This window comes from Mercenaria mercenaria, chromosome 11 (assembly GCF_021730395.1).
Source record: "Mercenaria mercenaria strain notata chromosome 11, MADL_Memer_1, whole genome shotgun sequence".
Lineage (NCBI taxonomy): Eukaryota > Metazoa > Mollusca > Bivalvia > Venerida > Veneridae > Mercenaria > Mercenaria mercenaria.
In genome coordinates this window covers 66,183,258-66,201,629 of record NC_069371.1, presented here as the reverse complement: position 1 = coordinate 66,201,629, position 18,372 = coordinate 66,183,258, and the positions used below count along the sequence as shown (strand labels likewise).

General features: G+C 33.9%; 2 protein-coding genes across 3 annotated transcripts in view; both read left to right on the top strand.

The window, feature by feature from the left end:
* Positions 1-18,167, top strand: part of LOC128546807 (uncharacterized) — a 35,563-nt gene extending 17,396 nt beyond the window's left edge. Inside the window, exons 7-9 of the mRNA XM_053518160.1 lie at positions 13,815-13,876; positions 14,840-14,887; positions 17,964-18,167. Of these exons, the coding sequence (XP_053374135.1) occupies positions 13,815-13,876; positions 14,840-14,887; positions 17,964-18,167 (314 nt within the window). The remainder of the gene's footprint in view (positions 1-13,814; positions 13,877-14,839; positions 14,888-17,963) is intronic.
* Positions 6,862-12,598, top strand: LOC123527851 (uncharacterized). Of its 2 annotated transcripts, none has more exons than XM_053517622.1 (2): positions 6,862-8,338; positions 10,260-12,598. In XM_053517622.1, exon 1 carries the CDS (start codon positions 7,347-7,349, stop codon positions 8,190-8,192), a length of 846 nt encoding a protein of 281 aa, XP_053373597.1. In that variant the 5' UTR covers positions 6,862-7,346; the 3' UTR covers positions 8,193-8,338; positions 10,260-12,598. The 2 variants fall into 2 exon arrangements, with proteins under 2 accessions (XP_053373597.1, XP_053373596.1); XM_053517621.1 differs by having other exon boundaries at positions 8,132-8,338.
* Positions 18,168-18,372: the final 205 nt, after the last annotated feature.

Sequence of the window (18,372 nt, the reverse complement as noted above, 5' to 3'; positions counted from 1 at the left end):
TAATAACTAAAATAGTCCAAATCCTGTCCAAGTCAAATCTAAATCCAGTCAGAATGAATTCGATAATGTTTCACACAGTTCAAAAGTAAATCCAAAATTTACAATTCCTCTCTTCAAACTGGTAATAATTTGCTTTTAAAAAATACAGGAAAGTTTCATCAATATTAGCTTCTTAGGTTTTTAGGTTCTATTTCAATCGAAACCATCTGACTATATATTGTATCATGGAAGGTTCCGGAATATTAAGGTAACAATAAGAATGAACAGAAATTTCATGACAGTCTTTTCTAAAACTATCTGACATACACTGTTTATCAATAGTTGATACATTACAGATAGAATTGTCTAGATTATAGTAAATACAGAACAATGTCTTAAAACAAGGTCAGTAAACAATGTTTTGTCTTAGGGAAAAATAGAAAAAAATATCTATAAATAACGCACCCCCACCTAAAGAAAAAGAAATTTTATAAAACTTTCTTTTAATTTTACAACATATTATACAAATGAAATATACATAATGCATGAAAAAGAAATATATCAATTTTACAATTATCACACATGTACTTCATATATAATTTTTGCAATCATAATACATATAATTAATATATCATTTTACAGTTATAGCACATATACTAAATAACATTGTTTATAACATATAAGACCCTTGATTCAAATCCTGGATAGGGCATCTGCTATAAGATTATCTTTGCCTTTGATGTGCTGAATATCCAGGTTATACTATTGGAGTAAACGACTCCATCTTAGCAATCTCTGATTTTTGTTCTTCATTTTGTTAATGAAAGTTAGGGGATTGCGGTCACTAAAGACAACAGTACGGTTTGTAACTGCACTTAAATATACTTCAAAGTGCTGAATAACCAAAATAAGAGCTAGACACTCTTTTTCAACAGTAGAGTAACTTCTCTGATGTTTATTAGATTTCTTTGAGAAATAATCAACTGGATGATCAACCCAAGAGTTGTCTTCTTGTAGCAATACCCCTCTAGCACCAATATCACTAGCATCTACTGCTACCTTAAAAAGTTGGTCAAAATTTGGTGCCAAAAGAACTGGTTCACTCATAAGAATGGCCTTTAAATTTTCAAATAATTTTTGACATTTATCATTCCAGACAAATTTTGATTTAGAAAGTAAATTGGTAAAATGTTCAGCAATAGAAGAAAAATTTGGACAAAATTTTCTATAATATCCAGTTGTCTTTTATTGGACGGAATTGGAATGTCAGAGATTGATTCAATCTTAGCATCAACAGGTTTTACTTGACCCTGTCCCACAACATGACCTAAAAAATTAACACAAGCTTTACAAAATTCACTTTTTGATAGATGGATTGTCAACTTTGCTTCACCAACTCTCCTGAAGAAATCCCTGATGGCTTGTAGATGGCTTTTCCAAGGTCGTGGTGAATGATGACATCATCAATGTATCCATCGCATCCTTTAAGTCCAGAAATGATTAAATTTACAAGTCGTTGAAATATTGCAGGCGAGATTTTCATACCGATTGGCATAACTTTGTAATGAAACTGTCCAAACGGTGTAACCATGGCTGAAACTTGTTTAGCTTTTTCAGTAAGAGGAACTTGCCTAAAACCTTTTAACAAATCAAAGTTTGTTACATATTGTGTTTGTCCAATTTGATCAATACAATCATCAATTCTAGGTATTGGAAATAAATCAGTTTTGGGATGCTGTTAACTTTTCTGTAATCTGTACAAAGGCGATAGGATTTGTCAGATTTTGGATTAAGAATATATGGGGAACTCCATTCTCTGTTACTGATTTCAATGAAATCATTGTCCAACAACTATTGAATTTCTTCTTTTAGATGATTTTGTTTTGTTGGGTTCATTCTGTATGGATGTTGTTTAATTGGTGTCGAATCTGTAAGTTCAGTCTCATGAAAAATTTTGTCAGTTCTAGAAGGTACATCCGGAAATAAATGTTTATATTCATGAATAAGTTGTTTCATTTGTTCTCTATGTTGTGGCTCCAAATGTAAAAGTTTTTCATCCAGGTGTTGAAGAATGTCTGAATTTTGAATTTTTGTTTGACCATAAACAGTGCTGTTATTTTGTTGAAAATTACATTCAGTTGAATTATCAATTTCCTCACAAAAAGGTACACTAACACTAACAGGATGGGGGACAGAGTTATCTCTATCAATGTATTCTTTTAACATATTTATATGACAAAGCTGCTTTTGCTTGCGCTTCCCATGAGTGTTAATCATGTAATTTAGATCCTTTGACTTCTTGTCAACAGTATAAGGGCCATAATATCTAGCTTGTAATGGTTTACCAGGGATAGGTAAAAGTGCCAAAACTCTATCACCATGTTTAAAAGTTCTTTCTACAGCAGATTGATCATACCTTGATTTCACAAGCTTCTGTCAATTTATTTCTGAAATCAGAAACATATTGAAGCAAATTTCAGAAACTTTCATCTTCTGAAAGAACTTTTTCTTTAAGTAATTTTAAAGGTCCACGGATAGTGTGACCAAACACTAATTCAAATGGACTAAAGTCAAGTGATTCTTGTACAGCATCCCTGACCGCAAATAACAAAAAAAAAAAAAAAAAAAAAAAAAACAACAAGAAAACATGAATAGCTTTTTCCCAGTCTTTTCCTGTTTCAAAACAATATGGTCTAATCATATTTTTGCAATGTCTGATGAAATCGTTCTAAGGCACCTTGACTTTCTTGGTGATAGCACTGCGGAAAATATGTGCATATACGGGAGTATACGGTCCCGTATATGTCTAATATACGAATATCATATAAAAGGTACCTTTCCTGAAAGTATGATCAAAACCTACGCCTTAAACATACTTTTGGACCTTGACAATCCCTAACTTTGAATACTGACATAAACTGATGAAACGTATTTATGCTAAGTATGAATGAACGGATCCATGTGAGAAAAACATGAATGTCATAATTATTTGTGGACATGTATGACAAGACCTACAAAATTTAGACACATCAGATTTCAAATTAGGCCAATAAAAATGATTCAAGATCTTTTGATATGTTTTATTTACACCGCAATGAGCTGACATGGGCGTTTCATGAGCCAGAAAAAGAATTAGTTCTTGCCGATAAAAGTTTGGGACCAAAATCTGGCAATTAACTGTCCATTCATCATCAGCAGGGTCATCTGGTGGCCGCCATTTTCTAATCAAAATCAAATGTTTAACAAAATAGCAGACAAAGACCTGTGAAGCTTCTTCTTCGCTAACAGCCTTTAGAAATAATTAGAAATAATATTAAAATAAGATGTCAGCATCATTGTTATGTTCCTGAATAAGCTGTGACCTTGAGAGCGAGTTATGACCTTGGTCATTAAAAAGAGCATGATCAGAGAAGTTGTCAGAGTCTGTTTGTTGAACAGACAGATTTTAAGAAACAGAATTATCTGTATCAGAATTAAATGTTATATTGATAAAAGTATCAGACAAATCAATGTCTGGCACAAGATCTCTCTCAATGGCTTTCTTAGCCATAGAACGGGTATCTGCACAACATGGATAAAGATCAGGAATTTCCTGTTCAACAGGATCAGGTTTTTGATTCAAACAAGGTGTGTCAGTTACAAGTAGATTTATCACAACCTTATCTCCAGCTAGGTCATTTCCCAACAATAAATGGACACCTTTTAAACGGCAAATCAGGTCTAACACCCACAGTCACAGGGCCAGTAACCAAATCTGAGGTTAAATAAACATTATGGAGGAGTACAGAAACAAAACCACACTCCACCCCTTGAATACGTACATTTGTATTAGAAGAAAAAAATCTGTAAAATCTGTAAAAAGTCTTCTTAGAAAAAGGCAGAACATCTGCACGAATAAGAGATTGAGAAGCTCCAGTATCCCTCAGGATTTGAATAGTTAACTGGGTAGAATCACCGAGAAGTGATATGAATGGCTCATAAACCTCCATAGTAGAATCAGACTTGGCGTCCTTGACCCCTATAACAGTATTAATATCAGAACAAGGCTGGGGTTTAGACTTAAGAGAAGTATGGCCAGTAGGTCTTGCCTCGTCTCTTCCCTGCTTCCTCTTTAGAGCAAAACATTGAGACATAATGTGTCCGGGTTTCCTGCAGTAGCTGCAAGTAGATAGCGACAAGAGTTTTTCAGCAGGTTTATTACCTGAATGTTTAACAGGTGTATTACCTGAAAATTTTGACTTTTGAGAACTTCTTGTATTAGAGTTATTACCATATGAGAACCTAGAATTATTTTGTGGAAAATATGGTTTCTTGTTCAAATAATTTGGTTTGTTGAAGGAAATTTTATGAGTTAAAGAAGAATCATCAGCCAATCTAGCAGCCTCTTCTATATTTTCAACCTGTTATTCATCCAAGAAGGTTTTGACCTTGTTGACAACACACTGTTTGAATTATTCAGTTAACATAAACCGCCTAAGTTTGTCATAGCTATTACCTATTTTCTTTATGTACACCACCTATCAAACAACTGTTTTTAACTCGGGCAAATTAAACGTGTGTCTGGTCAGACTCCTTTCAGCAATTTTGAAATATTTGCCTGTAAGCCTCAAGAACGAGCTCATAACCTTTCAAGATTAAATTTTTCACATAATCATAATTTGAACTTTGTTCTACAGACAGCTGTGTATAAATTTCACGGGCTTTGCCAGTCAAAACACTTTGTAAAAGTAGACTCCAATTTTCCTTAGGTCATTTAAGATTTTCAGCTATCTTCTCAAAATGCACGAAATATGTGTCAACTTCTTTTTCCTGAAATGGTTAAACTAATCTGATATGTTTGGTGACATTAAAGTGAGGACTTGGAAGTTCTGCACTTCTACTTGCCAATTCTAACTTTTTAATTTCTAATTCATATTGTATTTGTTTTTCTCTCTCTCTCTTTTCTCTCTCTCTATTTCTAACTTTTTCTCTTCTAACCGTATTCTTTCTTCCCTCTCCCATTCACTTTCTTGAAATTCTAAGTTTAACTGCATTTCTCTTAATTTCAAATCTGACTGAGTTTCTACAATAAATGACTCTGCAGATGAATAAAAAATATCCATGAGATACTGAACAACAATATTCTTAATTTCTTGTTTGAGCATCGAAGACTTTACTTCAGAAATATTATAATGCTTGGCAAGCAGAAGCAAATCATATTTCTTAGCTAACTTGAACATTTTGTGGGATGACTCAGCCACAAACTTATCAAATTCAAATGACATTTAGATAACGGCTGGTATGTATACTGCCCCAAAAATAAAATCTAAGAAGTTTTCCAATACAAAATAATCTGTAAAATTTGGCTGAAAAGTTTCAAGGTAATAAATTCAAAATATCAAATTCAACAAGAGCTGTCACTAATGGTGACAAATGCCCCCGCAGCACCTTGACCTTTGACCTGTTGACCCCAAAGTCAGTAGGGGTTGTGTACTTATAAAGTACTATCAGCATGTAAAGTTTGAAGGTCCTGGATGAAGTGGTTCGCGAGTAAAGTGCCTTCATGCAAAATGTTAACGTTGGCCCCTGCGACCTTGACCTTTGACCTGGTGATCTCAAAGTCAAAAGGATTGTTGTATTTAATAAGTACTATCAGCCTGTGAAATTTGAAGAAGGTCCTGGGTGAAGTGGTTTGCGAGTAAAGTGTCTTCGTCCCAAAAGTTAACGTTGGCCCCCTGTGACCTTGACCTTTGACTTGATGACCCCAAAGTCAGTAGGGGTAGTGTACTCAATATGTACTATCAGCATGTAAAGTTTGTAGGTCCCGGGTGAAGTGGTTCGCAAGTAAAGTGCCTTCATACCTTTGACCTGATAATCTCAAAGTCAGTAGGGGCGGTGTACTCAATAAGTACTATCAGCATGTGAAGGTTGAAGGTCCTGGGTTCAGTGGTTCGCGAGTAATTTATAAAGTGCCTTCATGCAAAAAGTTAACGTTGGCCCCTGTGACCTTGACCTTTGACCTGGTGACCCCAAAGTCAGTAAGAGTGGTGTACTCAATAAGTACTATCAGCATGTGAAGTTTGAAGGTCCTAGGTGCAGTGGTTCGCAAGTAAAAGGCCTTCATGCAAAAAGATAACGTTGGCCCCTGTGACATTGATCTTTGACCTGGTGACCCCAAAGTCAGTAAGGGTGGTATACTCAAAAAGTATTATCAGCATGTGAAGTTTGAAGATCCTGGGTGCAGTGATTCGCGAGTAAAGTGCCTTCATGCAAAAAGTTAACGTTGTGACTAACAAACGAACGAAAGAACGGGGGCATAAAAATATAGCTGTCTATGGTTGATCCCGGACGAGCCCCCAATTTCTGTTACATCAGAGGGTAACAATTTCTCGTTACAGTGACTAAAAGTAACAGAAAGACAAACCAGCAACTATAACAATAACAACATTTTATTCATGAATTTAAAGTGGAATTATATGCATTTTTTCCAGTAAAAATCAAGCTTAAATAGGTGTGCATGTAAAAAGGATGGAGAAAAGTATAGCTTTTAACCCAACATTCAAAACTCTTCCAGTTACCAGTACAAAATAATAAGTTTCCAAATATGGCTTTTCTTATTTTGACTGGGGCAGTCTTTTTAAAAGAGCGTCCAACTACAAGCAGGAGTTGCTTCCCTTTAACCTCAGAAATTTCCATTTTCAGGTAAGGGAGATCATTGCGCAGAAGATTGAAAAAATATCTATTATCTAATCCGTCCGATTTCTTTATTTTTAAAACATCAACTTCAAATACTAATGCGGCATTATCGTTAATTTAACACATCTAAATGCAGATCAACCGAAAATTGCTTTTATAGAACACTCACCCAAAACATACTATATGCAGTATTAGATGCGCATAATGCCACTTTAAGTAAAAATCCAAATACCTTTGAAAATGACAAAAAGCTTTAAAATCCAATCTAATAACTAAAATTGTCCAAATCCTGTCCAGGTCAAATTTAAACCCAGTCAGAATAAATTCCAAAATGTTTCACACAGTTCAAAAGTAATATCCAAAAATTATAATTCCTCTCTTCAAAGATAACTTTTTAAATCCAGAAATTTTTAATATTAATCCTTCAAATAATCCTTCCAAATATTAAATATCCAAACTGGTAATAATTTTTACTTTCCCGCGTTTCGGAGTATAGCGGGAAAGTTTTGTCTTTGAGTTACGGTTTATTGAACCGCACTGGTCAAGTATGTACCAATATTGTCCAATGGGAATTTGTTTATTCCCAAACTGACCAATTAGAAATTAACATAAGTTACAAGTATAATGTGTTGTAGATATTTGTCAGTTCTAGCGTGCACTTATTTAGCACTGGATGAATTTCAAGTTTGAAAATGGCTACGGGAGAAAATTGTGACGAGAATAGAACACGGAGTTACGTTATGGAAGATAGAATGATGGAACATTTAGAGGATTTAATTTCTACAAAATTTGCTTGTTTTGAGGAAAAACATGTGAAAACGCAGAAAAACATTGCCGACAATCAGATTACAACATTACAACAAGACATTTTATGTAATGACAATTACACGTTTAAGAGGAAGAGCTGCGAGGACCAATTCAAATTCAACGTGAAAGTGACGAAAACGCTGAAGGCCGCAGACACCAAAATTAAAGGCTTAGAAATGAACGAGGCGTCAAAAAGCATCGCAGAAGGTTTGCAACTTCTTCATAGTCGACAAAAATTGATAAGAATTGCCGATTCATCAGATCTTGGTTGGTCAGTTGTTAAAGAATACCAAGCCAATCCGTTAGCTTCAGACTCGGAAGATGAGAAGAAAATAGCGAGAGCAGAAAGTCGAGCGAATAAAAAACTGAAGGCTAAACGATCTTCTACGACTTCCAGGCGTTTCGGAGGAAGATTCGTACCTTACACTAGTACTTCCCAGACTCAACAAATGAAGACCGGAACAAGCATTCCAACGATAAACAACGGTAGCGTTGGCAGAACAAACAGGCCTGGGCTATGTTTTGGTTGTGGTAAACCTGGTCATTGGAAGTTTGAGTGCAGGAGTAACGAAAACAAGATGTATGATAAGATAAGTAGAAATTTTAATTCATTTGATTCTGTAAAGAGCAAATATCGTTCAGATACAAAAGATATGCAGTGTAGCCCTATACGGGCCTCAGAAATAAAAATAGGCATGTCCGATAAAAATAGCAGTGTAGTCTATTTATAGCGTGGGTAATTACACGCCAGTAAAGGGAGTATCGCCAGTAGGGCGTTTGAAGGATTGTATGTCAGAATGGGAAAAAATTGATGTTGATATTTACATAAAAAATGTCATCCAGAACGGATATAAGCTTCCGTTAAAAACTTTGCCAGGTAATTGTTTTTTAAAGAATAATAAATCTGCTAAGGATCATCCGCAATTTGTTGCAGAAGAAATATTTTGTTTATAAGAAAAAGGGTGCATATCAGAAGTTCACGAAAAGCCGTGTGTTGTAAATCCATTGACCGTTGCTGTCGGAAAAACGGGAAAATTGCGTTTAGTTTTGGACTGTAGACACATAAACCCTCATTTAGTAAAATTTAGGTATAAATATGAAGATGTTTCGACAGCAGCAGGTTTATTTCAGAGGGAAGATTATTTGTTTACATTTGATTTGAAATCCGCATATCACATTATTGAAATTTTTGAGGAACATAAAAAATTTCTAGGATTTTCATGGGTGAATGCTAAAGGCAATAGAATGTATTATGTCTTCAATGTACTACCTTTTGGATTAGCAACAGCTGGTTTCATTTTTTCGAAACTTATGCGAGTACCGGTGAGGTTTATCAGGTCACAGGGTAAAAAAGTTGTGATGTTTTTAGATGATGGGATAGGGGGACATAGTTCCTTAGAATGTGCGAAAACTCTGAGTTTTGAGGTACATTTTTTTTTGATAAAATTAGGTTTTTTGATAGCTGAAAAGAAATGCATTTGGGAGCCCAAGCAAGAGGCAGTCTGGCTAGGTTATATTTGGAAAATGTTATTTGGCACATTACATGCTACAGAAGAGAGAATATGTCGTTTAGAAAATGCTATTGATTCTATGTTTTTTCAAATGAGAGGAGATAGAGTAAATGTAATACCGGCACGTTTTTTGGCGTCAGTGATCGGACAAGTTGTGTCTTTACAGAATGCAATTGGGAAACTTGTACTTTTTAAGACAAGATCTCTGTATCACTGTTTGGACACTCGTTCTAGTTGGAACGGATATGGTTTAGTTGATAAGAATGCTATAATTGAGCTTCAGTTCTGGAAAGACAATGTTAGAGGTCTGAATGCTAAAGGCAATGATCTGTATAATGATATTGTATATGATATACAGTGTTTTTCTGACGCTTCGAATAGCGGTTACGGAGGCTACATCGCCCTTTGTGAGGGTGCCTTAGTTGAAGGCAGTATGGTAACAGGAAACTGGAATGAAAATGAGACATTTGAAAGCTCCACATGGAGAGAAATGGAATCTGTAGAGAGGGTACTGAAAAGTAATGAAAATTTATTGCAAAACAAGGCAGTAAAAATATTTTGTGATAATAAAAATGTAATTTCTATTTTAGATAAAGGTAGCAAAGTTCCAAAGCTTCACAATATAGCAGAACGTATACAAACTTTTTGTAAATATAAAAATGTCAGTTTTATTTCAGAATGGATTCCAAGAGAGAGTAATGTCGAAGCAGACCGTTATAGCAGAATGTTTGATAATGACGACTGGAAAATTCAGTCATGGGTTTTTCATTTGCTAGATAAAGAATGGGGGCCCCATAATGTGGATCGATTTGCTTCAAATCTCAACACACAGTGCATAAGATTTAATTGTAAATGTTGGTGCCCAGGTTGTGCAGGAGTTAATGCATTGGAGCAGTCATGGAGAGAGGGGCTGAGCTGGTGGGTTCCACCTCCAAAATTGATATGTAAAGTTATAGTAAAATTCCAGAAAGAGAAAGTTAGTGGTACTCTGATAGTTCCAAGATGGAAATCTGCGCCATTTTGGCCTTTGTTATGTGATGAAAGGGAAAATTTCAGGTCTTTCATTGAGGAATATAAAACATTGCCAAAAGATGATGTTATTGTTTCAGGTTTTGGTAACAACGGTGTTTTTGCAGAAAATCCATTGAAATTCTCAATGATGGCATTGAAAATAAGAAATTGATATTTTCTTTTATTGTAGAAGAACAGAGCAAAAAGATTTATCTGTTAAGTTCAGTAGAAAGTATAATGAGAGCTGGTTTATTATATGATCTTTAATATTTTCAGGTGTCGAATTAGGATCCAACATCGTAAGAAAACTACAGGAATCTGGTTGTAGCGATTTTTCTAAAGTTGACAGTTTATGTGATCACTTGTTAAAATGTAAAAGTGAAAACACTACAAAGACATATAACTCTGGATTCAAGAGATGGAAGGTATATTGTAGTAACAAAGGATATACAGCTTTGCCAGCAAGTCCAATTTTAGTAGCTGTATATTTAACTGAACTTTTAGATTCTTCATCATCATATCATACGGTTTCTAAGGCTTTTTACGGTATAAAATGGGCTCATGAGCTTAATGGGTTAGACGATCCAACCAGAAATTCATTCGTTAAAAACTTATTGGAATCAGCAAAGCGCACTTCAAGAAAACCAACTACTAAGAAAGACCCAGCAACGTCAGAAATAATCATAGAACTGTGTGAAAGGTTCGCATCATCAGAAGATTTATGTACTGTCAGAAATGTGTGCATGATAACTACTGCATATGCAGGTTTTTTGAGATTTGACGAGTTAAGTAACATAAGATGCAAAGATATTTCTTTTGATGAAAATTATTTTAAGATACATATAAGCAAAAGTAAAACTGATCAGTACAGATTTGGTAATGAAATTTTGATCAGTAAAGGAGTTACAGTAGCATGTCCATTTTCAATGTTAAAGAGATACATGTGTTTGGCAAGCATTGATACTTCTACTGAAGGTTTTTTGTTTAAACCAGTTTTTAAATCAAAATGTGTCAGTAAATTGATATATAAAGACAAAAAGATTAGTTATACTCGAGCCAGAGAATGTATTATTAAGCTTTTTAAAGAAGTGGCTCCAGATCTTAATATTGGCCTTCATTCGTTAAGGTCCGGTGGTGTTTCCACTGCAGCAAATAATAATGTTAACGACAGATGTTTAAAGAGGCATGGAAGGTGGAAGACTGATTTTGCAAAAGATATGTATGTTTCAGATTCAGTTGAAAACAGATTAAAAATTTCACAGTGTTTGAGTATTTAGTGAAAACAGTTGAAATTTAACTTAAATGATCAAGAGGAGTTCTTTTTATTTGTTGGTTAGGTGTACTGTTTTAAGTATTGAAAAATTGTAACTTCAGATTTGTACATGTAAACGGAAGTAACATATTTATTTATATATGTGTGTTAAACACGGAGATTATCTCCCCAAAATCAGATTCATTGAAATTTTATTGAGCGTTTGTTGTTAAATATTTCGTTCAACAGTTGAAATTAAGATCAAATCTTTTTATAGTTGTTTAAAGTAAGGAATTTAGGAAACATTTGCTTAGTACATGTAAAAGATGGTATCATGAATTATCTATATGCAGGTGTTTAATGCAAGGTCTTTCCAATTACAAATACATGTATCTTTATTCCTTCTAACTTTGAATGGTTCTAGCCAGAGTGCACAGCTACAAGGGCGAAATAGAGTTTGTGTTAAGTTTTATTTATAAGTAAAGAGAAGACTTTTTACTTTCCCGCGTTTCGGAGTATAGCGGGAAAGTTTTGTCTTTGAGTTACGGTTTATTGAACCGCACTGGTCAAGTATGTATCAATATTGTCCAATGGGAATTTGTTTATTCCCAAACTGACCAATTAGAAATTAACATAAGTTACAAGTATAATGTGTTGTAGATATTTGTCAGTTCTAGCGTGCACTTATTTAGCACTGGATGAATTTCAAGTTTCTTAATATAAAAAAGAAGTATATAATTTTTTTATAAGGATTTTGAATAATTTAGTTTTTACATTTGAAAGCTGTTATTTATTTGAATTTTGAAAATAAGCACAAGTTATCATTAATAAGTAGATCTATTGTAGATATACTTCATTTAGCACATAAATGAGTCAGTTTTTCTTGATAGTAAGAAGAAAGTTTTTTCTTAACAGTATAAAATATTTTTTATGCACATATAGAAATTTTGTGTCGTAATTAAATTAACACTTTTTTAATGTGTGAAGTCCACACACACCATTGAGGAAAGCACTGAATTGTTATTTTTTGGACACAGGTTTTCAGAGTCACATTCTCTGTTTTTTCCTGGACGTCGTGTTTTTCAATGATATGGAGAATTCCGATACGAACGTTTAATGAAACATTATAAGACAAAAGGTTTTGATTATACATGAATGGCATATGTAATGAAAGATAGGAGTTTGTAATAATGGATTTACACAGTAACAATGTTTATATTATACATCAGTATCATATTTATAAGATACAATACGAGATTTACGTATTTTTTGTTGATAGTATTTGTTATACAGTATGTCATTCATATCGTATCGGAATAAATGGTCCCGTAGCCAGAGTGCACAGCTACAAGGGCGAAATAGAGTTTGTGTTAAGTTTTATTTATAAGTAAAGAGAAGACTATTTGTTTTTAAAAAATACAGGAAAATTTCATCTATATCTACAGTTTAGCTTCTTAGGTTCTATTTCAATCGAAAACATCTGACTATATATTGTATCATGGAAGGTTCCAGAATTTGCAGGTAACAATGAGAATTAAAAGAAATTTCAGGACAGTCTTTTCTAAAAATAACTGACATACACCGTTTATCAATAATTGATACATTACTGATAAAAGTTTCTAGATTAAAGGAGAATTTTATAGTAAATACAGAATAATGTATTAAAACAAGGTCAGTAAACAATGTTTGGCCTTATGGAAAAATGAGAAAAATTATCTATACATAACAGTTTTCTTTGGCACATAAATGTCTATGTTATTGTGGTTTACAATGTAGTGTAACTGTAATAAGGTAACGAAACATTCCCTTTGTATATTCGTCTTTGTTCTACTTTCCCCTTCAACTTCCTCCCCCCACCCACCACCCTACCTTTTTCACCACTAACAAATTCTCCCCCACCCCCTCCACTCTCTCTATATATATTTGGCATACCTTTGTATGTAGATGTTAGATTTTTTAAGCAACCCATCTGCATGTTTTTTTCTATTACAGCTTCTTTTTGTTGTGGGCCTACTTTGCAAATGCTTTGTTCTGCGGCTCTTTTTGGTGATCTATGTTTCTGAAAAATCTATCCTTACCTATTATCTTTGTTTGACCAAACCTATCAGATTCAAAATTCTTTGTAGTTTCAGTAATAAATCTCAAAGTTTCGATTTAGGCTAAAACGCCGTCTTATAATTATTGAAATTTGTAAAGGTACTGTATCAATAATGCATATCTTCTATGATACAGTTTTATAATTTGAAAAAAGCTGTTGTTTTAGGTTTATATATACACTGTTTCATACGGAGATATGTTGGGACAAGTATATCGACTCTGCTCGGCGCATTTGGTCTGATGCGCAATACGGATCGCTGTGTCTAATATTCAAACATGTTACTCTGCTCATAGAAAAAAATCATTGAGCTTATCAAGGATCTTCTCCGACGACAGTTTGATGACTAACAGCTTTATAAATAACAGAAATATATATTGTATGGTAATGTATTTGAATCGAGAATATTTCACTAGAAGAGCGAAACTACAGTTATTGAACAAATGTTTATATTATATGACTTGAACGCTGAATACTTTTTCAGCTGCCACTTCAAAAGGTATTTATCAAGAGCCTTCTATGACGTTTACTTCGGAAAGAAAACAGGTACCAGTTTTGTTTATACATATAAAACAATCATATGCCATTTTGTTGTTCGATTGCTGATATATATGTTATACATACCAGAGGTATTCCTTTGTTCCTCTGGGATGTCTACTTTTGTCAATGTATGAAACCGGCGACTGGATTATTAACTATTACGTAGTTGAACCAACAATTTTCATACGTTTATGAGAAGGTAAAAGGGTTAACCTGTCTTGATTTGTTTGCGATTTGTAAAGAGCAGTGCAGTTATATTTCGATTGTACCAACCTATAATTAACCGTTAACCTGCTGGCGGCTAAGGATTCTGATTCTGCGACCAGTGCAGACCAAGATCAGTCCGCTCATTCGCGCAGTCTGATAATGGTCTGCACTGTTCGCTTTTCAGTCAATAAATTTTCATCGAACAACCCTTCGAATAATAAATGGTATTTCCCGATTGAATGATGGAACAGTCCATTTTAGAAATGTTGCAGGCTAAGGGTTAAAGCGTTACGGGTTTAAAGGTTTGGATTCAAGAGAATGTATAAATCGAAGTGATTGTTTACATGGTTCATGTTTGCAGGTGGACTAAATAAAATATTTAAATGTATCCTAATGGTGATTTTAAGATAGGTTTTGTCTTCTTAAAGATTTTATTGTCGAGTCAAGACCAATATTGAGTATAGATAATGAAAGCATAATGCAATTGCAAATTTAAGACAACGACAAATATATCTTAAGCACTGAATAGCTAAGTCCAAATACATAATGCATGAACATTGCAAAACCTTTTGTATCTTGTTTATTTCGAAATAATATCAACATATGACATCAATTCATGGATTATCATGATAGTATATTCTACGGAAAGAACATTCTTAAGCATTGATAAATACCAAAAAACTAGAGGATAAAGCACTTTTCCTTTTCAATTTGACAAATACTTTACATGGGTAGTATGTTCAATGTAACTGTATATTTCAGAAATATGGGAAAAGTTCAGTGAAAGATTCGGAAAACAAAAAGAGAACAGTAAGTATAGTCTATTATACTTTAACTCTATTGAAACTATAAAGAGAAACTTAAAACGAAATATGCCAAATTTTGTTTACTATATTATAATTTCTGTAATCAGAGCGAATTGGCTTCTTTAGTTTGAAATAAATAGTGGAACATGCTAAAGTCTACAGTTCAAACCCTTTATCATTGACAAAGCAAACGTACAAGCAAAGAAAATAACAATAATGATAATAATTATGATAAAGAAAACTTCTTTTACGAGGATAACACTTTTTGCAATGGCCTGCCAAACATATAGACTTTACAATTCAGTCGATAATATGTAACATACTAAGTGAATTAAATCCGAACTACCTTTAAAAACAGGCACGCTGTCACAAAATATGCCTAAATCAAAATAATGATAAAAAATTACTTATTGAGTTGTTACGTTGTCAATTTGTTCAGTTTCAATTAATTCATGGGTCATAACTTAAGACTGACAAAGACCATCTCGATTGTTATCAAACTCGGCAAAGATAATATACCAGAAAGCATTTCGACTAAGTTTCATAACACTCGTTAAGAACTGCTTAAATGATTAAGTGGACACTAACAATTTTCGCTACTTTATATACTTCACGGGTCATAACTAAACAGCGGATGTGAGTTTCCGGCTAGTTTTCCATTAACATAAAGTCCAGATTAAGTAGACATTTCTGAAGTTTGGGAACAGAAAATTCAGATTTTTTAAATCTATGTAATACAAGGGTAATAACCCCGGTCCGTATTTGAGGATCAAGATGGTTATGGAACTTGGCCGAGATATTGTGAAAGAAGAATAATTCTTTTCATATAACTACAACATATGCATACTGTTTAAACGTATATACAAGAGTTTAGATAACACTTACAACAAAACTCTAACTTCTTAATATGAAGAAAAAGAATATGCAGTCTTTTCCAAAGACAGCATTATTGTTCAATTTTATATAGTCAGATGTTTTCGATTAAAAAATAGAACCTAAGAAGCTAAACTGTAGATATAGATGAAATTTTCCTGTATTTTTTAAAAACAAATATTATTACCAGTTTGGATATTTAATATTTGGAAGGATTATTTGAAGGATTTATATTAAAAATTTCTGGATTTAAAAAGTTATCTTTGAAGAGAGGAATTATAATTTTTGGATATTACTTTTGAACTGTGTGAAACATTTTGGAATTTATTCTGACTGGGTTTAAATTTGACCTGGACAGGATTTGGACAATTTTAGTTATTAGATTTGATTTTAAAGCTTTTTGTCATTTTCAAAGGTATTTGGATTTTTACTTAAAGTGGCATTATGCGCATCTAATACTGCATATAGTATGCTTTGGGTGAGTGTTCTATAAAAGCAATTTTCGGTTGATCTGCATTTAGATGTGTTAAATTAACGATAATGGCGCATTAATATTTGAAGTTGATGTTTTAAAAATAAAGAAATCGGACGGATTAGATAATAGATATGTTTTCAATCTTCTGCGCAATGATCTCCCTTACCTGAAAATGGAAATTTCTGAGGTTAAAGGGAAGCAACTCCTGCTTGCAGTTGGACGCTTTTAAAAAGACTGCCCCAGTCAAAATAAGAAAAGCAATATTTGGAAACTTATTATTTTGTACTGGTAACTGGAAGAGTTTTGAATATTGGGTTAAAAGCTATAATTTTCTCCATCCTTTTACATGCACATCTATTTAAGCTTGATTTTTACTGGAAAAATGCATATAATTCCACTTTAAATTCATGAATAAAATGTTGTTATTGTTATAGTTGCTGGTTTTTCTTTCTGTTACTTTTAGTCACTGTAACGAAAAATTGTTACCCTCTGATAAAACAGAAATTGGGGGCTCGTCCGGGATCAACCATAGACAGCTATATTTTTATGACCCCGTTCGTTCGTTCGTTTGTTATTCACAACGTTAACTTTTTGCATGAAGGCACTTTACTCGCGAATCACTGCACCCAGGATCTTCAAACTTCCCATGCTGATAATACATTTGAGTATACCACCCTTACTGACTTTGGGGTCACCAGGTCAAAGGTCAATGTCACAGGCGCCAACGTTATCTTTTTGCATGAAGGCCTTTTACTTGCGAACCACTGCACCTAGGACCTTCAAACTTCACATGCTGATAGTACTTATTGAGTACATCACTCTTACTGACTATGGGTCACCAGGTCAAAGGTCAAGGTCACAGGGGCCAACGTTAACTTTTTGCATGAAGGCACTTTATAAATTACTCACGAACCACTGAACCCAGGACCTTCAACCTTCACATGCTGATAGTACTTATTGTGTACACCGCCCCTTCTGACTTTGAGATTACCAGGTCAAAGGTATGAAGGAACTTTACTCGCGAACCACTTCACCCGAGACCTTCAAACTTTACATGCTGATAGTACTTATTGAGTACACTACCCCTACTGACTTTGGGGTCATCAAGTCAAAGGTCAAGGTCACAGGGGGGCAACGTTAACTTTTGGGACGAAGGCACTTTACTCGCAAACCACTTCACCCAGGACCTTCTTCAAATTTCACAGGCTGATAGTACTTATTAAATACAACAATCCTTTTGACTTTGAGATCACCAGGTCAAAGGTTAAGGTCACAGGGGCCAACGTTAACATTTTGCATGAAGGCACTTCACTCGCGAACCACTTCATCCAGGACCTTCAAACTTTACATGCTGATATTACTTTATAAGTACACAACCCCTACTGACTTTGGGGTCAACAGGTCAAAGGTCAAGGTGCTGCGGGGGCATTTGTCACAATTAGTGACAGCTCTTGTTGAATTTGATATTTTGAATTTATTACCTTGAAACTTTTCAGCCAAATTTTACAGATTATTTTGTATTGGAAAACTTCTTAGACTTTATTTTTGGGGCAGTATACATACCAGCCGTTATGAAAATGTCATTTGGAGTTGATAAGTTTGTGGATGAGTCATCCCACAAGATGTTCAAGTTAGCTAAGAAATCTGATTTGCTTCTGCTTGCCAAGCATTATAATATTTCTGAAGTAAAGTCTTTGATGCTCAAACAAGAAATAATAATATTGTTGTTCAGTATCTCATGGATATTTTATATTCATCTGCAGAGTCATTTATTGTAGAAACTCAGTCAGATTTGAAATTTAGAGAAATGCAGTTAAACTTAGAATTTCAAGAAAGTGAATGGGAGAGGAAAGAAAGAATACGGTTAGAAGAGAAAAAGTTAGAAATAGAGAGAGAGAAAAGAGAGAGAGAGAAAAACAAATACAATATGAATTAGAAATTAAAAAGTTATAATTGGCAAGTAGAAGTGCAGAACTTCCAAGTCCTCACTTTAATGTCACCAAACATATCAGATTAGTTTAACCATTTCAGGAAAAAGAAGTTGACACATATTTCGTGCATTTTGAGAAGATAGCTGAAAATCTTAAATGACCTAAGGAAAATTGGAGTCTACTTTTACAAAGTGTTTTGATTGGCAAAGC

Coding starts and splice junctions, on each gene's coding strand:
- LOC123527851 (XM_053517621.1), top strand. CDS start 8,251: ATGTCAGAATGGGAAAAAATTGATGTTGATATTTACATAAAAAATGTC. Junction 8,339..10,259: donor TCCGTTAAAAACTTTGCCAG/GTAATTGTTTTT, acceptor TAATATTTTCAG/GTGTCGAATTAGGATCCAAC.